The 23,581-nt window shown below is 39.9% G+C and overlaps 1 protein-coding gene across 3 annotated transcripts in view; it reads left to right on the plus strand.

Moving 5' to 3' along the window:
- Positions 1-23,581, plus strand: part of LOC141132291 (uncharacterized) — a 234,055-nt gene that overhangs the window by 50,278 nt on the left and 160,196 nt on the right. For all 3 annotated transcript variants that reach the window (XM_073620548.1, XM_073620549.1, XM_073620550.1), the window contains exons 7-10: positions 3,953-4,000; positions 8,103-8,147; positions 12,975-13,022; positions 18,724-18,768. In XM_073620548.1, coding sequence (XP_073476649.1) covers positions 3,953-4,000; positions 8,103-8,147; positions 12,975-13,022; positions 18,724-18,768 — 186 coding nt within the window. The remainder of the gene's footprint in view (positions 1-3,952; positions 4,001-8,102; positions 8,148-12,974; positions 13,023-18,723; positions 18,769-23,581) is intronic.

The raw sequence follows: 23,581 nt of genomic DNA on the forward strand, positions 1-23,581 counted from the left end.
TCGTGTGTATGAGGCATAAGACTTAACACACCTGCAAAGCAAATACAATAAAACATAGTAAAAATAAAACATTTTTTAACGCAATCTGTGCCTAAAAAATATATGCCGAAGCATGGGGGCATCCGCCCCTAATGTTAGGAGCAAACCGCTCCTCCACCCCTGCTCCCATGCTTTGGCATATACTGTATTTACTCGAGTATAAGCCGAGTTTTTCAGCATATTTTTTTGTGCTGAAAGTGCCCCCCTTGGCTTATACTCGAGTGACTGCTGTCTACCTACATGATCAGCGTGTCATGCAGTCAGATGCTAAAAAAATGAATAAAAACCAAGCGCTGATGTGGATAGATATGTGTGATATAAATAAATTGTGCTTAAAAATATATATATACCAATATAGTTAGTGCTATGATAAAATCAGTAAATTAAAGCTGCTATCAATATAGGGTGATCAGATAACCAAACAAATAGTACTAAGTATAAAATTGATGCGCTTTAAATAAATAGTGCACAGTATGCTGCTGCGACTAAGCTTAAATCCAGGAATAAAAAATGCATACATGTGAATAAAATAGATAAATAATTATGGTGCTAATACAAGTGTTAAAATTGCCAAAATAAATCTTCAAATTGGTGATGTGACGGTGAATATAAATAAAATAATAATGACACTCTGAGTACAATGTCCAGGCAGAGATAAATAGTGGGGGAAAGTAAAAATAATTAAACAGTTCCTTCACTTAATCCAGATTGATTGACTCACTGGGTTAGATCATTTGTATCAGGATATTTAGTTTTTCTTGCATCCCACTTTAGCCATAATACTGCTGGTGATTCGGCTCTCAGGATAAAGGTTTTATGCAAAGCAAGCAAAGAAAAAATAGATCATTGTGCAGTGAACTTACTAGATAGTACACAAGCAAAACAGGGACAAGAGATACACTCACAAACTTCCGGTCTATTAGGAGTTTGTGAGTGTATCTCTTGTCCCTGTTTTGCTTGTGTACTATCTAGTAAGTTCACTGCACAATGATCTATTTTTTCTTTGCTTGCTTTGCATAAAACCTTTATCCTGAGAGCCGAATCACCAGCAGTATTATGGCTCAAGTGGGATGCAAGAAAAACTAAATATCCTGATACAAATGATCTAACCCAGTGAGTCAATCAATCTGGATTAAGGGAAGGAACTGTTTAATTATTTTTACTTTCCCCCACTATTTATCTCTGCCTGGACATTGTACTCACAGTGTCATTATTATTTTATTTATATTCACCGTCACATCACCAATTTGAAGTTTTATTTTGGCAATTTTAACACATGTATTAGCACCATAATTATTTATCTATTTTATTCACATGTATGCATTTTTTATTCCTGGATTTAAGCTTAGTCGAAGCAGCATATTGTGCACTATTTATTTAAAGCGCATCAATTTTATACTTAATGCAGTCAGATGGCGGCCATTCCAGTGTACAAAAGCCATGTCTCCTCCTCGTCCTTGTCTGTGATAGGGGAACACTCATTTTTCCAGCAGTGAGTCGGTGTTCAGTGTTCTGCCTATCACGGACGTCCTCTCATCTTCATCCCATGGACGAGGATGAGAGGATGTCCGTGATAGACTGAACACTGACTGCTGGGAAACTGAGCGTTCTGCCTATCACAGATGAGGACGAGGAGGAGGCGTGGCTTTTGTACACTGGAATGGCTGCCGTCTGACTGCATGAGACACTGATCAGGTATGCAGATCGGCACAGGAAGGCTGCAATGGATGGATACAGAGAGGTTGCAGATCGGCACAGGAAGGCTGCAATGGACAGAGAGAGGTTGCAGATCAGCACAGGAAGGCTGCAATGGATGGACACAGAAGTTGCAGATCGGCACAGGAAGGCTGCAATGGACACAGAGAGGTTGCAGTTCGGCACAGGTAGGCTGCAATGGACACAGTGAGGTAGGGAGGCTGCAATGGACACAGTGAGGTAGGCAGATCTGCCCAGGGAGGCATGCAGCTGCAGATGGGCATTGTTGACCCTCTTTTCCACTTACAGTAGCTGCTGCATTTCTCACCCTCGGCTTATACTTGAGTCAATAAGTTTTCCCATTTTTTTGTGGTCAATTAGGTGCCTTGGTTTATACTCGGGACTGCTTATACTCGAGTATATACGGCATGCTCTTTTTATTAACTGTGGTGGTGAAATCACCACCGACAGCGCTGGAGTCACAGCTTTACATATCGTGGGAGCAAACGCTGTTGCTGTCAAGATAGATAAACCCGTGCTCTAGCTGAATGGCGTACCTGAAAACAAAAAAATGGTTAACAATAAAACACAGTAAACAGTAATGTATAAAAGAATTACATACCTGAAAAGCAAACATGATAAAACATTGCATTGTAGAATACAGTAAAAAAGAGCAGAACAATAAAGAGAGAATAGAGAGAACAATAAAACAACAACTATTTTTTTTTTTTTTTTTTATTTGAATTTTTTTTTTTTTTTACAATTTTTTTTGTAACTGTAACGCTTGTAGTGGTTGTAACTGTACATATACGGTGGTAAGAAGGCTCTCCTGTGCATGATCACGTACTGTACCTAGTACATGATCCTGCACCTCTGGGTCTATGGCGTACACGCACATCCACAGCGACCTGCTCCCGCTGTGATTGGACATAGCGGGACCCAGTGGTCGGGCAGACTCGATGTTGGCCAGGACCCGCCAATCATTCGGGATAGAAGCAGAACGACGGTCTGCTTATGTAAACAAGGCAGACTTTTGTTCTGTCAGTAGGGAAGGTAGTGATCCTCTGTTTCTGCAAAGCAGGAACATGGATCTTTGCCTTCCCATAGTATAAGCACCCCCCCCCCCCCCCCACAGTAACCAAGCACATTTTAGGCACACATTTAACCCTTTGATCGCCCCTGATGGTAACCCCTTCCCTGCCAGTGTCATTGGTACAGTGACAGTGCATATTTTTAGCACTGATCACTGTATTAGTTTCACTGGTTCCCAAAAAAGTGTCAAAAGTGTCACTTAGTGTCCAATTTGTCCGACGCAGTGTCACAATCCCGCTATAAGTCGCTGATCGCTGCCATTACTAGTTAAAAAATATATAAATAAATAAAAATTCCATAAATATGTCCCAAAGCTTGTAGATGCTATAACTTTTGCGCAAACCAATCAATAAATGCTTATTGGGATTTTTTTAACCAAAGATATGTAGCAGAATACATATTGGCATAAATTTATGAAGAAATTTGATTTATTTATTTATTTTTTTTAAATTGTTAGTCTTTTTTTGTTTATAGCGCAAAAAATAAAAAACGCAGAAGTGATAAAATATCACCAAAAGAAAGCTCTATTTTGGGAAAAAAGGACATACATTTTATCTGGGTACAGCATCACACGACCACGCAATTGTTAGTTAACGTCTGGACATACAGTAGTTGCACTTTATTAACCAGAACTTACAAATACATCTCTATTAAATACTGTCATATGATTGCATAGTTGCTGCTCAAAACTCACACGCATAGAACACCTTTTAGTGAACATGTTACACATTGGGGTTGATTTACTAAAACTGGAGAGTGCAAAATCTGGAACAGCTGTGTATGATAGCCAGTCAGCTTCTAACTTCAGCTTGTTCAATTAAGCTTTAACAAAAAAAACAAATGGAAGCTGATTGGTTTCAGTACACAGCTGCACCAGATTTTGCACTCTCCAGTTTTAGTAAATTAACCCCAGTGACAGCATATAGGAAATTTTTAATGGAAAAAGTTCAGAATGGACCACTGATACTATGATTTGGCTTCATTATGTTTTATTTCTCAGTTTGTAATGTTGGAATGTATTCACTGATCAAAGATCTGAACTAAAAGGTGTATGTAATTGGCTGGTTAAATACTCACAATACAACAAAGCATATAATCCATTTTCATTGTTATATATGTATTTCAGGATGAATCTGGTCTTTCTAAACCACTTATGAAAACTCTCTGTGGTTCGGTATGATAAAGTGTTACTGAATGCTTAATTTAATATTTTATGTACTGGCTTATTTATCAATGATAACTATTTTCTCTAGTAAAAATGCAATTGCACATCACAGACTATACTGCTTTTAAAAAATATAATAAAGTAAAAACATGAATAGATTATTGTATCATAGTGTAAGCCTTTAACTGTGATGGTTAAGAATGGCAATAATGTAAAAACTGCAAATGCTGCATAGTATAGAAACAGGTTATAACCTGCTAAAGGCATGAAACGCAGGTCTTGTTCTCTCTTTGAGTACTCAGTACAGTTAGGCCATATATCTTTCAGAAGATTGGGTGTATACAATTTCTAAGTTTTGATCCTTACTTGTCCCAAAATTCTGTGTTTAACATACATGCTCAAGTAATATCATATACAAAATATGCAATACCATATGAACTGGTTTGGCCTGGAAATATTATACATGCATTTTTAAACACCTCAAAAGCCCTTAAAACGGGATAGAACAAATGTCAGGTGTTTCTAGATGACTTTGTCTTAGTTAAGCACTCAAAATCTTAGACAAATGAGATGCATCCTAAAAAAGGTTTCTAGTGAGTGTCGAGTGTATCCTATGCCCTGCTTCTCTACTGCTGCAGCCTCTTCTCTGCCATCCTTATTGGAATGTCCTAGCTTTTTAAAATGTATTACACAGCAGGAGAGGCCATCAAAATGCTGTGTTAAGTGACACATTTAGATAGTCTGCAAGTGTCATTGAGTAATACAATGTAACAGTTTATTGTTAAACTGTATTTACTATTTCATTCATGTATAGATCAAATTGACATCAGCTAAAGAAACCTAAAAGTGTTACTAAATCCACAACAGTAAAACCAGTCTGTATATGCAGTATAGCAGCGCTCCCCAATCTTGTTGGCACCGGGTACAGGCTGCGTGGAAGAAAATTGTGCCAAGGCCCATGGGGGGGGGGGGGCAGCAATTTCTCACGGGCAATTTGTTGGGGCAATGGCTGGTGTCGGTGCTTCAATCATCACGGCACCATGGTTGATATGGTGTCAGGATGATTGAAGTGCAATATTTCTATTATTACATTGTAATACAGAATGAAAAATAGTTCAACTCACTATAATGCATAATCAGTGGGAGCCCTGAGCGTGTCACTTGCCACCATTGCCTGCCAAGAGATGTGGAATATCACTTGCCACGTCTCCTGCCACCAGATGAGGAACATCACTTGCCACGCCGCCTGCCTTCAGATGAGGAATGTCACTTGCCATGCTGCCTGCCACCAGATGAGGAATGTCACTTGCCACGCTGCCTGCCACCAAATGAGGAATGCCACGTCACCTGCCAGTGCCATCAGATGTGGATTGTCACTGCATTGGTGGCAGCACTGGTCAATTTAGCGCAGGCCTCTGAGTGAGGGTTTCTGAGTGAGGGCAGGAGAGCGGTGATGTGGGGCGGGTGGTGAGAGATGGCATCTCTCTGCTCCCCGCCGCAGCTACAACATTGAAGAGGCCCGTGCTGTGAGGGCAGAAAAGCAATGATGCGGGATGGGTGGAGAGAGATGATGTCATCTCTACTCATCAGCCCACTTCTCTCATCTGCCGGCACATGCTCAGTTTGGTGTGTATTGCTAGATAGTTTTTTTATTTTTATTGGGAGAGTCCATGTGATCAGCACAGGGCCAATCAAAGCAGGGCAGCCAGTGCAGTATGAAAACTCCTCCTACAAGCTTTAACCAGATGCTAATAGAAGTCACAAGACTGCTTATAAGAAAAGGTACTGTGTACTGTGGGAGACTAGATATAGTGAATGCAGGGTCCTGGTTTAGTAACACTTTAAGACTCCATGCAAACTAGCGTTTTTTTAAACTAAACAAACACGGAAAAAAGTGCTGGATAAAAAACGCTGCTAATAGCGGTTTTTAGTAGCATTTTAGTAGCATTTTGGAGTGTTAGCATATGTAGCTCCTTTAAAAAAAAAAAAAAAGCTAAAAAAAAAAAAAATTGCTGTTAGGAGCGCTTATGAGCATTCAGCATTTTTTTCTGCTGGAAAAACGCTCCAAGAGATTCTACAAAAACATTTTTTTTCTGTTCCTAGACACTGAAGCTCTAAAATGCTAATAGCCTAAAGTAGTGTGTATGGACACATAGGATAACACTGTTTAGTCTCTAGGTGCAGACAAAAATGCTAATAACAGCTTTTAGGTGCTTAACAAAACGCTAGTGTGCATAGAGCCTAAAACAAAGAAATAAACTCTAGGTAAAGATCTTGATCATCATGCTCATAGCTTTTTAGCCTCTTTCTAGATTTTATTTAGTCACATTTATGAAAATCCTTACCTAGTTAGTTGATATACACTGAGCAAAATTATAAACACAATACTTTTGTGTTTGCCCCTATTTATCTTGATGGTTTTTGACAGTTTGTGCAGAAATTCTTTGGTTATGCAAACTGATTGTTGCAGCAGCTGTCCGGGTGGCTGGTCTCAGACGATCTTGGAGGTGAAGATGCTGGATGTGGAGGTCCTGGGCTGGTGTGCTTGGCACGTGGTCTGCAGTTGTGAGGCCGGTTGGATGTACTTTCAAATTCTCTGAAACGCCTTTGGAGATGGCTTATGGTAGAGAAATGAACATTCAATTCAAGGGCAACAGCTCTGGTGGACATTCCTGCAGTCAGCATGCCAATTGCATGCTCCCTCAAAACTTGCGACATCTGTGGCATTGTGCTGTGTGATAAAACTGCACTTTTTGGCCTTTTATTGTGGCCAGCCTAAGGCACACCTGTGCAATAATCATGCTGTCTAATCAGCATCTTGATATGCCACACCTGTGAGGTGAATGGATTATATCGGCAAAGAAGAAGTTCTAACTAACACAGACATAGGCCCCCTTCACACTTGTGCTGCTCCAAAGTCGCGTGATTTTGCAGCGATTTCACGGCCACGATTTTGACAACACAGTTATATGACTGTGGATCCGACTTTGCCCCACGACTTGAAGTACGACTTCAATGAGCAGTGACGCGACTTTAATTACCAAATAATTAGGGGGCACTCCACGCCAATTAAAAAAAAAAAAAAAGGCATGGGTTCCCCCTTCATGGGCATACTGGGCCCTTCAGTCTGGTATGAATTTTAAGGGGACCCCCTCACCGAAAAAACGGCATAGGGTCCTCCCCTAAACCCATACCAGACCCTTATCCGAGCACCAGCCTGACCAGTCAGAGAAAGGGGGTGGGGACGAGCGAGCATCCCCCCTCCTGAGCTGTACCAGGCCGCATGCCCTCAACATGGGGGGTGGGTGCTTTGGGGCAGGGGGCCCTGCGCCCCCCCACCCCAAAGCATGTTGCCCCCATGTTGATGAGGACAAGGGCCCCTTCCCGACAACTCTGGCCTTTGGTTGTCAGAGTAGGCCCCTTTCACACGTATACGACTTGTTCCATGATTTTGTACTGCAAAATCGCATGACAAGTCATTCTCCATGATTTTCAATGACTATCATTCATATTGGCATGACTTTAAGTCATGCCGACTTCAAAGTAGTCCCTGCACTACTTTGGTCCAACTTCCATGTGAGTTGATGTCCATAGACCTCAATGTTAAACCCTCAAGTAGCGTACCTGAATAATATATACACGATTTCAGTAAAACTTTGTAAGCACAAGCTGTAAGCACAAGCAGCTTTTGTAAACTCCAACCCAGTAAAGTCGTACAAAGTAGTACTGATCCCAAATCGCGGCAAAATCACGCGAAATCGCAGTAAAATCATGGCAAAGTCGCGGCCGCGAAATCGCGGTAAAATCGTGTGACTTTGAAGTCGCACAAGTGTGAAAGGGGCCTTAAATAGATTTGTGAACAATATTTGAGAGAAATAGACCTTTTGTGTACATAGAAAAAGTCGTGGATCTTTGAGTTCAGCTCATGATAAATAGGGGCAAACACAAAAGTGTTGCGCTTATAATTTTGCTCAGTGTATTTACAGATCATAGATCTGGAGTCTGTTGCAAATGTTATCAGCCCATACCAAAATAATATTTAAAGGGGTAAGCATTCAGGGCATGTGTTTAAAAGTAATCAGTCTAACAAAATATCACCTTTTTTTTTTAGATAGCACCTGCTCTTACCCCCGATTGTTTACCTGCACTCCTGACAGTAAGTATTACATTACATATACATACACAGAGGATGTTTTAATTGCATTCAGATATGTTATGTAAGCAATAGACATGTACTTAATCATTCCATTTGAATGTACAATGTCCCACTTAGGTGCATACTCTGACAAAATAGCTATCATAATCATAATAATAATTGCACTTTTTGTCATGCCTACAAGTTAGCAAGTTATGCCCATAACTGCAGGCAGTCATTTTCTGACTGTCTACATCTAAATTGTAGTACTTTCACAAGATGAAATGACCATTGTTAGGTGAGTGCGTAATATTAACCGCTTCTGGACCAGCCGCCACACTTAAACTGCAGCAGGTTGGCTCCCCTGCGCAAGCCGTCATAGCTGTACATTGGCTCTTTAAGCTTGTCTCCAGAGCCGATGCAAGTGTCCAGTGGGCTCAATGACCACCAAGCACCTGTGATCGCTCATGACAGAGTGAGAACTGGGATGTAAACACATAAATTCACGGTTCTCTCAGGGTAGAGGAGACAGATTATGTGTTCATACTAAGTATGAAGACCGATCTCTCTCCTCCCCTAGCCAGTCCTATCCCCCCACAGTTAGAACACACCTAGGGAACACAATTAACCCCTTGATCGCCCCTAGTGTTAACCCCTTCACTGCCAGCGACAGTAATCAGTGCATTTTTATCGCTGTATAAATGTCACTGGTCCCAACAATGTGTCAAAAGTGTCCGATTTGTCCGCCGCAATATCGCAGTCCCAATAAAAATTGCAGATCACCGCCATCACTAGTAAAAAAAAATAATAATAATAAAAATGCCATAAATCTATCCCCTATTTTGTAAACGCTGTAACTTTTGTGCAAACCGATATATATATACGCTTATTGCGATTTTTTACCAAAAATATGTAGAAGAATACATATCAGCCTAAACTGAGGAAACATTTTTTTTTTAAATTTGGGATATTTATTATAGCAAAAAGTAAAAGATATTGGGGGTTATTTATTTAAGGCAAATCCACTTTGCACTGCAAGTGCACTTGAAAGTGCACTGAAGGTGCACTTGGAAGTAAAGTCGCTGTAGATCCGAGGGGGACATGCAAGGAAAATAAAAAACAGCATTTTAGCTTGCACATGATTGGATGATAAAATCAGCAGAGCTTCCACTCATTTCAGATCTACCCCTTAGATTTAGAGTGACTGCACTTCCAAGTGCACTTGCAGTGCAAAGTGGATTTGCCTTTCTTAAATAACCCCCATTGTGTTTTTTCGAAATTGTTGCTCTTCTTTTGTTTATAGCGCAAAAAATAAAAACCGCAGAGGTGATCAAATACCACCAAAAGAAAGCTCTATTTGTGGGAAAAAAAGAACATACAAAAAATCAGGAAGGGGCAAATACTTTTCACAGCATATATTTATATATATATTGTATATGTGAGGACTAACATCCCATCTTGTCTGCAGTCCAGTTTCTAGGCACTGTAAATGATTTAGATCATTAAACACATTCTAATATTGCACAAAGATAACCTGAAAAATGAAGCAATAAATGCATGTATAAGGAGAGCCAGCTTTCCACAAATCCTCCGTGTGAATGCACCAACAGCAGTAAAGATGGCAGCTTACACTCTCTGCAATGGATTGATCTCTCCTGTGGAATATGTTTTCTGGGACACTGGAATCTAGTCTATTCCTAATTCAACTGCCCCCTTTTTTTACTATGTTTGAATTTATGAACTTTCATTGATGAACTATTTACATTGTGAAATCTATACAGTGTAATAGTGTTTTTTCATTTTCAGTTTTTAGTTGAATGCACGTTACATTTGTCATTTTTTCTGTTCCAATATTAAATAATGGAACAATTTTTATATATATAGTAATGTATATGATATTGACACTGATAGCGCTGCACTTTATAGATATATGCAAAACTAACACAGAATTTCATAAAAAGAACATTATACCAACAGTCAAACATGGTGGTTGTAGCGTAAAGGTCTGGGGCTACTCTGCAGCTTTAGGACCTGGATGACTTGCCATAACTGATGGAACCATGAAGTAGAATGTCGGGCCATCAGTTTGTGACCTCAAGCCCAAGCGCACTTGGGTTATACAGCAGGACAATGATCTGAAACAAACCAGCAAGTCCACATATGAATGATTAAAAAAAAACAATTAAGGTTTTGGAGTGGCCTAGTCAAAGTCCAGACTTAAATCCAATTAAGATGAGTGGCATGACCTTACACAAACCAGTCATGTTTGAAAACCCTCCAATGTGGCCGAATTAAAACAACTCTGAAAAAAGTGTGAGCCAAAATTCCTCCACAGCGATGTGAAAGACTCATTGCCAGTTATTACAAATGTTTGATTGCAGTTGTTGCCACTAGGGATGGGCGAACGGTTCGGCCGAGCATAAGTTCGGGCCGAACTTTCGCTGTTCGGGCGATCAGCAAACATCCGAACAAATGGGTCATTCGAACCGACCACAATGCATTGCAGCTCTGAACAGTGCATTGCAAGCCCTGATTGGCTGAAGCAGTGAAAGTTTCAGCCAGTCAGGGCACAGAACACTGTCAGAGTCATGATTGGACACTGTCATCATGACTTTATCCAATCATGGCTCATTCCCGCCCTACAGTATGAAAGTATTTGTTCAATGGCAGCCATTGTCAGTGTGATTTCAGTGTGGAGAGAGATAGAACAGGGCTCTGTTCAGTGCTATTAGTCAGTTAGTGTGCTATACTGTGCTATTTTTCTTCAATTGTCAGTATAGAATATTAGTTTAGTGTCAGTCTAGGGATAGTGTGAGTGTAGTGAGGAGGACCATCATTCAGCTTTGCATAGTGTGCAGCTAGAGTAGGGACAGCTCAGATAGTTTCACTGTAGTGTTGTGAGGCCATGTCATTCATACATACATTAGTGTGGAATAGGGACAGCTCATATAGTTATAGTGTAGTGTAGTGAGACTGTGTCAGTAATCTTGACATTAGTGTATAGCTAGAGTAGGGACAGTTCAGATAGCGTGAGTGTAGTGATGGTTGAACACCATCTATTTGATTGCGTTTTGGGTGCGTTACTGCTAGTTTAACGCCATATATTTTTGTGTGCATTACTGCCAGTTTAACGCCATATTGTTTTGCGTGCATTACTGCCAGTTTAACGCCAAATAGTTTTGCGTGCATTACTGCCAGTTTAACACCATATCATTTTGCGTGCGTTACTGCCAGTTTAATGCCATCTAGTTCTGTATGTCACTGTACGTTTGTCGCATTATATTGCAGTATATTATAATGTATCCGTGAAGTGTGTCTGTGTAGTGTGAGTACTCAAATTAAAGTGTACCAAACACCTCTTACATTGATTAAAGTGCATGTACGTACAGATTTCAACTTCTTCTTTACATTTGCTTATAAGCACCGCCCCTCCCACCCAATAATGTCTGAGAGGACAAGGAGAGGCAGACGTTCCCTTGGCACTGTAAGGGGGCCAGCAACAAATGTGTCCACAGGCAAAGGTGGAAGTGGTTTCAGTCCTCAGGCAGGGCATCATTTCCTCTGTTTAGTGATTTTGCCCGTGCTATCCAGCCACAGCATACAGAGGAGGTTGTGGACTGGCTTACTAAACCTTCCTCATCCTCTATCACACAAGCAGAGACAAGTGTGCAGTCCCCTGCAGTTGCCAGAGTGGATAAACCTGCCTCCCTGTCCACATCTATTCCTGCCATAGCCCCAACATCAGCCATTGAGGAGTCAGCTGAGTTATTTGACCACAGAGTCAGCCACTTGCTTTTGGTATAGGTTTAGGTTTTTGCTTTTGGTATAGGTTTAGGTTTTTGCTTTTGGTATAGGTTTTAGTATAGGTTTCATGGGCACAATTAACCCTCAAAGACCATTTTTCAGCCCCTGTTTGACAGGTGCATATCACTGCAATTTTTTACAGCAAGGCCAATTCTTATTTCATCAAGATTACCTCTATAGGGTTACTGTGAGAAGGTGCCACCGACACCCAAAGACCAATTTTTATGCACCCGTTGCTTCTATACAAAGTCAAAGTGTCACCAGAATGTATGCAAACAAACTCTAATTTTGTTCCCAGTGCACTATATTGTGGACTCATCATACAAACTGGCTCCTCAACTGTTGCTGAGCAAAATAAAGACAGCTTGCAGGGAAAATGTATTTGTTTTTGGCTTTATAAATGCAATTATTGCTGCAGCAGATTCTAGACATTGTACAGATCTGCCACTTTACAGGTAGGCTAAGGGGACCCTCCCAGGCACTATATTGGAAGGAATTTTTCATTTTTATGCTTTCACTTTAAAAATCAAAAATCACTGCTCATTTAAAAATTACGTTTTTCACAAACTTTTTTTTTTATTGATACATGTCCCCCAGGGCAGGACCCAGACCCCTATAACCAATGTATGTCCAATTACTTGCATATAAGCCTTCAAAATGGGCACTTTTGATTTATGACGTTCAGGTCACATTGACTTTAATGGGGTTCGTTATTCGGGTCAGAACTTTCGCTGTGTTTGAAAGTTCTGGTGCAAACCGAACAGGGGTCCATTCGGCCCATCCCTAGTTGCCACCAAGGGTGGCACAACCAGTTATTAGGTTTAGGGGACAATTACATTTTTACATAGGGCCAAGCTGGTTTGGGCAGCTTTTTTCCCTTAATAAATGAAATCATCATTTTGTATTTACTCAGATTTTATCTTTGTATAATATTAAAACTTGTTTGATGATCTGAATCATTTATGTGCGACAAATATGCAAACAAATAAATATATACAGTATGTATGAATGAGCCGTATCATAGGCTATTTTTTTTCTCCCTAGAGCGACCCGGTGAAACTAATCCTAGATATGAAACTACAAGCCTGCAAAGTAAGAAAATGCAAACTGTGTAAAAGATATAATGCTATATTTTATACTGTGGTAATCATGCCATTATTTTTAAATGTGTATTTTACATTTTACATTCATATTGTTTTAATATGTAGGCAAACATATTGTAAAGGGGGTGTGGTAAGGTCTTCTTACCAGTGAGTGAAAGCCCCTAATAAACAGGTAATCTGGGAATCATCTTAACCCCCCTAGCGGTATTCCCGGGTCTGGCTCGGGGTGGATTTTCAATACCAAAAGCAGTAACCCCAAGCCAGACTCGGGATCGCATCGCAGGATCCATGTAGAGGTTACTTACCTTGTCCCCTGGATCCTGTGATCTGTGAGCCGCCGTGTCTCGCTCGAGTCACAGTGCCGAGCTCCATTCCCTGCGAGCGTTGTGACGCACGGGGACGGAGTTCGGCGCCAAATTCAAAAAGTAAAACACACAGTATAGATACAGTATACTGTAATCTTACAGATTACAGTACTGTATCAAATAATTACACATCCCCTTTGTCCCTAGTGGTTTGTCCAGTGTCCGGCATGCAGTTTTATATTATAAAAACTGTTCTTTCTGCCTGGAAACTAGAGATTGTCAATAGCAACCAAAACCGTCCCTTTACAACAAAAGGGGTTTTAGACCAGCTAGAAAACAGCGATAATAAATTAGAATCACTTGCAGAATTGAGCGATAGTGATTTGTGGAGAGATCCGTCATCAAACGCTGAAACGTAATGACAGTGACAATTCTGCAACTGAGCAAATTTCAGTGTTTTTGATTTGATTACATTATTGAATAATTTTTATTATTATTATATTATTATTTGGTATAATTATTTATAGTTTTTTAATATATTATAATTTATGATTTTGTTTTTCAAACTTTATCATACCCGGGATGTCTACTAGACTCTTGTTCGGACAGACAAAAAAAATAGGTAGTACTACGTATTACCAGGGGGGCGGACTTTTTAGGCTGAGAAACACTGGAGAGTAATTAAGGGAAAGAGGGGGTGAAGACGCAGTCGCAGTTGCTGCTACTGACGACTCCTGTCCTGACCCCCCCCAAGAAGGACGGAAAAGGGGACTATTCCGGTACTCAATTATTGGTATATCGTAGTAGGTATAAGGATGAGTTAAAAGACCTTATAAAATTTTAATTTTAATCAAAACAACAGTAAAAATTACAGTTACATTTACAGTTGCAATTACAAACAACATCACTATATATCATCATAAAAGAGGGAAATACCACACAATCAAAACAGGTGGATTCCGCAAGATTTGGATGAGGAGTGTATGTAGAGCTTTTTAAATCTCGATCGGTTTCGCGGTTGAACACCGCTTCCTCAGGAGAAGCATATCTAAAACATGACGTAACATGGTTTTAGCATATACAGGTAAGTACATAGAGTCATTGCAGCAACACTATTTACAACAATAATCAAATAAAGTGTACACATGGGATAAAAATAAGGACAAGCTCACCCAGTCAGGCGGTTTCCGTGAGTATGCAGGACCCAATAAAAGTTCCCCTGCGGAGAACACAGGGGATAACAGACAGCCTCTAATGGATAAGAGTGTAATTAACCAGACTGTAAGCATCTTAGTACTAGTAAGATCCTAAGGGGGTGTGCCATTACCGTGAGATTACAGAGGGCCTTTAGTGGTGGTATATAGAGAGGGAATAGATCGAGGACCAAGGAAAACAAGAAGGGGGGAGGGGGAAGGAGAGAAATTAGAACCCCCAGACAGGAGGAAATTGGAAAGGAAAGAAAGAAGGGGAGGGAGGGAAAAGGGGGGGAGGGGGGGGAAAGAAGGGAAAGGAAGGGAAAGAGGGGGGGGAAGGGGGGGAGGAGGGGGGGGGAGCGGGGATGGGGTAGGGAAAAATTGGGAGAGACCGGAAAATAGACAAACCAGGCAAGAGGAAAGAAAGGGGGAAAAAGGAAAGGGAAGTTAGAAAAAAGGGAAAATAAAGGAAGACAGGGAGGAAGAGGAAGGGGAAAACAGGAAGGGGAGGGAAGGGGGAGAAGGGAAAAAAAGGGGGGACGGGGAGAGGAAGTAACAGTATAAAAATATAAATTTATTGAAGGTTACAAATACATAAAAGTAAGAATGAAGATTATAACATAAATGCAATAACATAAATGCAATGCCTAAAAAGTCCGCCCCCCTGGTAATACGTAATACTACCTATTTTTTTTGTCTTCATATATTTATGGACGTGGCCTATTTTTGCACTTTCTTCTTTGTTTTGTTCGGACAGATTTAAGTGAATTAGTCCTAAGAATTACAGGCCTACAATATAAAACGCCAAATTTCCATGCAATTTCCATGCAAAATAATTGTACCGCTTTCAGCACCTAAAATGTGAAATAATCATACCGCCAGGGAGGTTAATTAATGACTAGCCAAACTGCCCTTGGGTTCGGTTTGAGCAGGGTTTGGGGAACTTCAAAGAAGTTCAGACTCGAAACCTGAACTCTATTGAAATCAATGGTTGCCAAATATTTTAAATTAAAAATGTAAATTTCTGTGCAAATAAGCAGAATGTCAAAAATTTGCATTACTGTCATGGGGGAACATGTACAAATGCAAAACATTTTTTAAAAAAATCCATTTGGCCAAAAGCAGTGACTTTTTTTTAAAATGTTTACAGTCTAACATTAAAAATATCAGATTCCATTAGATAACATGCCTGCGGAGTGCCCTACTCCTGCCTTCGAAGTGGCACATCTCTGTGATGTACAGAAAGTGCTGCAGCAGCACTGATATTTACAAATGAAAAAAGTTTTTAAATTGTCCGCAGATGATGTCATTGACAGTTTCTTTACTTTTTAAAAAAACAGCACAAAGGGTCTGCTATGAATTTAGGGAACATTTGAAGGGATCGGTGTGCTGTTGCTTTAAAAAAAAAAAAAAAGAAGCTAGTAATTAATGTTATTTCCCCACAATGGCTCTCCTGGGTGAAATCCCGTATGGGTACGTCCTTCCCCTTTTCCGGCCACCAGAAGGCGAGGGCGCACGCATGCTGCCTAGGGACCCGATGCGTGTGGCCGGCGGGCGCGATCGCGTCCATGACCACCAGCACAGGGATTTGTGTGTGTAAACACACAAATCCCTGTGCTGTCAGAGGAGAGGAAACATGTTGTTTGTTCCTACTAAGTAGGAACAGCGATATGTCTCCTCTCCTACTCAGTCCTATCCCCATACAGTTAGAACATACTGAGGGAACACACATTTAACCCCTTGATCACCCCCTAGTGTTAACCCCTTCACTACCAGTGACATTTACACAGTAATCAGTGCATTTTTATTGCATTGATCGGTCGCTGTATAAATGTCAATGGTCCCAAAAAGTGTTCGATCTGTTTGTCGCAATGTTGCAGTACCGCTAAAAATTGCAGATCGCCGACATTACTAGTAAAAAAATAAATAAAAATGACATAAAAATGTCATAAACCTTTCCCATAGTTTGTAAACACTATAACTTTTGCGCAAACCAATCAATATATGCTTATTGCGATTTTTTACAAAAAATATGTAGAAGAATATATATTGGCCTAAACTGATGAAGAAATGTGTTTCTTTTAAAAAAATTTGGGGGATATTTATTATAGCAAAAAGTAAAAAATATTGTTTTTTTTTTTTCAAAATTGTCGGCCTTTTTTTGGTTATAGTGCAAAAAATAAAAACCGCAGAGGTGATCAAATACCACCAAAAGAAAGCTCTATTTGTGGGAAAAAAGGACACAAATTTAATTTGGGTACAGCATTGCATGACCGCGCAATTTTCAGTGAAAGCGATGCAGTGCCAAAATGTAAAAAGTGCTCTGGGGGTAAAATCTTCTGGGGCTCATGCGGTTAAACTGTATCATTTTTTTTTATTTGTAAATGCCATTATTGCCATAGCACATCCTACAGCAAGAATGATAAAATAATTGCATTGTCTCCCCTAAAACACATACCAGACCCTTTGAATTTGGTGTGCATTTTAAGGGGATGCAAAACTAGTAAAGGAGTACTCCAGCACTGGGGGTGAAAAGAAATATATATAAAACAAAACAACTGCTGTGAACATGGATAAGTAAGATCTGTAACCAATTAGTGTAAGTATATAATAAGTGATGCTGCGCTGTTGAACTGTAGTGTAACAAATGTGTCACAAGCTTATACAAATATTAATGCTGAAAGTAATACTAAAGATGTGCACACGATGGCAGTATAAACCAGAGGTGCAGATGCAAAACCTTCAAATAACAAACTCCTTACAATAAATGTGGTAAATAACAAACAATTTCCATAACAAGACAAATACCATGTATAACAAAAAAGTGGGTAATCAATCAATCAGTGCTCATATGCAAAAATGAACATAACATTGGATGATAAAGTGAAGATGTGACAAATAAATAAGGTCTCTGAAATAATCCTGGGATTAAGGTGGAGAAAGTGAAACATAGTGCTATATTTCACTTTCTCCACCTTAATCTCTACTATAATGTCGAAGTTGTAGAAATATTGTTTCTATATATGACTTTTGTTTCTTAACAAACAGGGAGCTGAACAGGCTAAAGTTCAGACCCAACCATCGACTCATCCCTGATGTTAATATGGTAGCCCAATGCACACACTTCGGTTTATGTGCAATAAGTAGTGGCACATAGACTATTTATTTTTTTTTTGCTCAAATTAGGTTTCCAAGCTTGGTAATGGTCAAAAATGTTTGTTCCTGAGCCCTGGGTAACAGGGAGGGGGAGAAAGATTATGTTTTTTTTTTTTTGTTTTTTTTTAAATAATCATTATAACACAAGTCTTGTATGATTTTGCCCTCTTTCACCTCCCACGTTTTGACCAATAAACTATTCATCACATTAATGTACTAATAGTGAGGCTGTGAAAGCAAGGCAGACAGTAAAGTACCAGTTTTGCATTTGTGTTTTGCATACAAATGTAGCTTATAAAAGAATATGCTACTATATAAAAGTAATTAAATCAAATAACAATATAAACATCAAACATATTAATTAAAACATGCAATATACAATCATTAAAGTCCTAAAGTGCACTTTAGGCTTGGTTCACACTAGTGCAACTCCAAAGTCATGCAATTTCCACTGTGACTTTGCAGCGTGACTTTCATGAGACTTTAATGCAACTTATTACACTCTATGGCACTCAAGTCACATGAAAGTTGCATCAAAATAGTGCAGGATCCTTTCTTAAAAAAGCTCTGTGACTTAGTCGTATAGATTAAAACAAGTGCCATTGAAATACATGGATTTCAACTGATTTAAACACGTTATTTGACTTTATGTGTCACAAGTTGCTTGACAAGTTGCAGTAGTGTAAACCAAATTGAATATCTTTTGATTATTATGTTTGATGTTTATATTATGTTATTTGATTCACTTGATTTTTATAGTAGCGTGGCACATATTCTTTTGATATGTTGGATGACGTTTGTATTATTTTGATGCTAGCAGCTTTCCTGAGGTGGGATTGGTGTGAAATAAAACATTTACGGAATACAGATTTAGCTGTCTTCACCTCTGTATCTATAAATATTCTGAATGGATTAACATACAATTTTGACTAAAGCTAATATCTGATTGTCTTTTTTAATCATATGCTCAATTTGAACGATCCAGGTTTGCTTTAATAACAATTATTTTAATAACTGTAAAAAACCTTATATGCAGGGTCAAAATGAACAACTTTTTTATGAGGATGCCGTAGCTATATTGGTAATGTATTTATCTTCAATGCTTTTATTTTTTAATAAATATCTTATTTGGGGGTAATTAGAAATGCTTATTTTATGTCTGTTTTTGAATTTGGATTCTGTGGGCCTCGATTTGTGTGAAAGCTACTTAAATCCATCTTTTTTAGGGCTGCTGTAGAGTACAGTATTGTTTATGTAAAATTGGTAATAAGTGGGTGCCTACTTAAAGTAGAACTATGGCCTCCTGTTAAAAAAAAAGTGTGCTGCGGCATTTATTATAAGTACATCAGCAATTACAACTTTCTCTCATTTCCTCTGCAAAGTCCCACAAATGCACATTGAGCTCGCCAGGGACATTTACCTAATGTAGCTTCCTATGATAGCGTGCTGGGCAATAAGAGAAATTTTTGAGGCAATCCAGAATTCTTCTAATGCAAGAGTTGAAGCCTGCTTGCCATCAGGATGCTGCAACACATTATTAACCCTGATGTTCCATGCCCTTATGGGATGTAGACCAGTGGCAATCCTTAATAATAGCCATACGCCAGAAAAAATAAAAAAGGAAAGATCAAACCTTTACCTACAATTTATCACTACAGAGAGAAACAAACACAATTTCACAGATCTTTGAGATCGCTGCAATTGGCAATAATTGCAAGATCAGCAGTAATCTTAAGGCAGCATGACATTCTCTTTTTGTTCCTCCATGGTTCCTTTGGTAAGCAATGGTTTTCTATTTATCCTAGCTCATGGTTGATTACTGTAATCTGCTTGACTATGGTCAATCCTAATTGGCTAGTTTTAGCCTTATGCTGTGTACACACGATCGGACATTCCGACAACGAATTTCTGAGATTTTTTTCCGACGGATGTTGGCTCAAACTTGTCTTGCATACACACAGTCACACAAATGTTGTCAGAAATTCCGATCATCAAGAACGCGCTGACGTACAACACAAAGAGGAAGTTGAATAGCCAGTGCACCACCCTTTGGACTGCTTCTGCTAATCTCGTGTTAGTAGAAGTTTAGTGAAAGACGATTCACGCTTTTTGGCCTCGTGCTTTTCAGATCGTTACTGCTCTTCAGTTTGTGCTTGTGGGTTTATATCTGGTATTCAGTGCATGTAGTCAGTTCGCATCTGGGTTTCAGTGAGTGCTATTTATAGTACGTATTTGATGTTCAGTGCGTTCTTGTCTGCTCATTTCTGATTTTTAGGTCCCTCTTCTCTGGCCTTTCTGATTTTCCGTGCATTCTGTTAGTTTGTTCTGATCAGCCGACCATTTTGAAGCCATGTTGCTCATCCTATAGTTCGTGCTGTGTAGGGGCTTGGTGTTGGGGTTCTTAATTTGACCCAAGCCCAGTCCATGAACAGGGCGAGGAGTTCATGGTCGAAGAATTGGTTGCTCCAGCATGACCAATTCTCTCATATGTTTTTGTTGCAGGAGATCCGTGAGAATAATCCTGATGATTTCAGGAATTATCCCCGTTTTTCACTGTTTGTTGGCTTTGCTGCCCCCTTATATTACCAAGCAGGACACCTGCATGCGGCAAGCCATCACTCCTGAACAGAGGCTAGTTGCCACGTTGCGGTACTTGGCGACAGGGAAAAGTCTGCAGGACATCAAGTTCTCGACAGGCATCTCCCCCCAGGCTCTGGGAATCATTATTCCAGAGACCTGTTCTGCCATGATTCAGGTCCTGCAGAAGTACTATATTAAGGTAAGATTTATCCTTTAACATAACATTCTATGTATTTAATGTTTACTAATGTATTGTATTTATTTCTTCATTCCCTAATTACCATGATTGTAATATGCTGTGAATGTCCTCTTTGTCCTCATGCATGCTGGAACTTTTTAATGCTCCTTTTTTGTCCTTCATGCATATTTGCATTCACTAACCTCCCCAGCATGCTATCCTTGGCCAATACACACCTAGCCTAGTCACTTAACAATGTATTTTGTCAGCTCCATAGTAGTGCTTTACACTAAACACCCCCTAAAATGTGTTTAAATGTATTTTATGTCCTTAAATTCAGGCAGAGTGCAAGAGGCTTTTTTTGGGGTCACAAAATCATTCGGAACCCTCCCTCCCCCCAACTGCTAAGTCAACCGATATCATTCCTCTGTCTGTTGACTTTGCCAAACCCATACACACTATACCTACCTCTTTTGTGTTCAGATTTATGGATGAATTCACCAAAGCATGTAGTGAAAGGGCCTGCCTGAATACTTTCAAATGGTACTGTTTAAAGTTTTGTTCTCCTATTGGAGGGGTGCGACCCCTCTAAAGGGGCGCAACCCCTTCCTCTCATCTACTTGAGTTGCAAGGAAGGGGTTGCACCTCCAAAATGCATACATTGATATTCCGTGATGGCAGATAGCACATGTTGACAAACTGTGTGCATCTTCAAAATTTGGCTTTCAAAATTTTGGAGAAAAGTTAGAATAGAAAGAATTTGATAAATGTTGGTGTGTTTTCAATTCTGCCTAAAACATCACTGATGTTTTTGAGTCTTTTTTCAGCATCATTGATGTCTTCCTTGATCTTCTGTAAATCCCAATTGCACACCGTGATCTCCCCGATGAAGACTTGTGCACTTGCACTTGTGAAATTTGTTTCTTCAACAACAACATCCACATCACCTAAAAACAAAAAACACACCATGTATTATAAATATGCAGGCAACCATCTATTACCTGAAGCTGTGGTCTCAGACACTCACCTGTTGTGGTCACTATTTCACCCACTTCATAAACCTCTATTTCCTCCACATGGTCTGGTTGTTGTTTTTGGATTTCCCCTTTTTTAGGAGGTTGGGGGTCTCAGATGTCCTTTCTCCCCTATGTGAATAAAATAAAAGTATACTTAGCACACAGTGATTTGAGGCAAGAAATAGGAATATGAAACATTGCTTGGAAGTGTCGTACAATTGTCTGTTTTGACAGAGTTCAAAACCGAAGACATGATTTTTTCCCTTTACAAAGCTGGAATACCTTACATTTTTTGGTAAAGTATATATTGGGACAAGATTAGGAGAGTTTAGCCTGACATTAGGGTTTGTCTTGTGTTGTGTCTTGCAGAGAAAATGGATCTATTGAATGATCAGGACTTTATCCCCATATTCATTGATATGTACAGGGAGCTGCCCTGTCTGTGGCAGGTAAACCACCCCTTATATAACAATAAAAGAAAGAGGCAGGCAGTGCTGGATCAATTGTTGGAAATCGTGAAGCTGCAGATCCCCACGGCAAACATCAACTATTTGAAGGCCACAATTGGTGGCATGAGGAGCACTTATAATAGGGAGCGCAAGAGGGTCCAGGATTCCATGAGATCAGGAGCAGCAGCAGATGACATTTATGTACCCAGGCTGTGGTACTATGACAGACTGCATTTTCTGGCAGACCAGAGGGGACCCAGGCCAGCACTCTCCAGTCTTTCTTCAACGCTTCCTTCCACCCCAGCTGAGGCTTTCGACGTCCAACCTGGGCCTTGCAGCCAGGAAGATGTGGATGAGCCCAGCATGAGCCAGGTATAGCATTGTTCAACATATTTCGTGTCCAAAAATTAATGATGTTAACTAGATGTTATTATTGATCACTAATTTCTGATTTAACAAAGTGTTTTTCATATCAAAAGACAGTAGTGGCCACAAATGATTGGGACAAGAATGAAAAATGCTGGGGTCAGAATGATAGTATTTTCTATTTGTTAACATTCGATTCGCAACAGTCATGAGCTGAAAATTGTGTGTGATTGATGAACCAAAAACTAAAACTATGTCCCTTTTTCATACACAGAAAAGTCTCAGCCAGGAGTAGGCCATGGAAAGTGGCAGCCAGGAGGTGGCAGGGTAAGTGGCAGCCAGGAGGTGGGCAGGCCCAGTAGCCTGCCCGAATCCCAGGTACCTCCCCTCCGCCTTCCAAAAAAAAGGCCCAGGAAGAGGAGAACCTGAAGAAGGCTGCACTTCAGCTATTTCAGAAGGCTACTGCGGCCCTCAGAAACCTCCCCCAATATTCAAGAGGACTATGCCTGCATGGCAGCCTGCAAAATGCAGGAAATGCAGTAAATGGAGGAGGGCCAACGCCTTTTCTGTGAGGAAGTTATCCTACAAGTCCTAAATAAGGGCTTGAGGGGCAAACTCACAAGCCAAAGCCAGGTTTGTGAGTTTGACCATCGTCCTGCTCCTCTTCCTCCACCCCCTGCCACAACTCCAACACCAGAGCCACAGCCTGGAAGCAAGCATGTAAGGAAGACAAGAGAGTGATGACCTGGGTTCAGTCTGGTCTGGCAAAAGACGCAGGCTGTGTATGACCACAGCCTGGGGACATATATGTCATCTGCTGCTGTTCCTGACCTCTTGGTGTCCTGGACCGAATTGTGCTCACTATCATATGGACTCCTCATGCTACCAATTTTGGCTGTAAAATAGTTGATGTGTGCCCTGGGGTACAAAGGCTTTGCCAATTTCACAAGTTTATCCAGCGTTGCCTTCCTCTTTATTTGGTTATGACCCATAATAAATGGCTATTTTTTGTTCACAAATACTTGGCTATGTGTTTTACTTCAAAAAGGAAAGTTTGTTTGTGAGCAGGCAAGTACATTTCAAAAAGACAATATCAAATTAACAAGGGACACCAACATCAAACAACCTCCTTGAGGTTAAAAAATACAAGATAATAATGGTGTTGTGGTAACTTGACACAAAAAACAAAAATAAATATTATAGAGATCAGTAGAAAAAAAACTAAAATAAAACAGGAGATCTTGATAAAAAAAATAAATAAAAAGTAGATCACTATTAAAAAAGAAAGGAGATCTTCATCAAAAA

Source organism: Aquarana catesbeiana, linkage group LG03 (genome assembly GCF_042186555.1).
Source record: "Aquarana catesbeiana isolate 2022-GZ linkage group LG03, ASM4218655v1, whole genome shotgun sequence".
Taxonomy (NCBI): domain Eukaryota; kingdom Metazoa; phylum Chordata; class Amphibia; order Anura; family Ranidae; genus Aquarana; species Aquarana catesbeiana.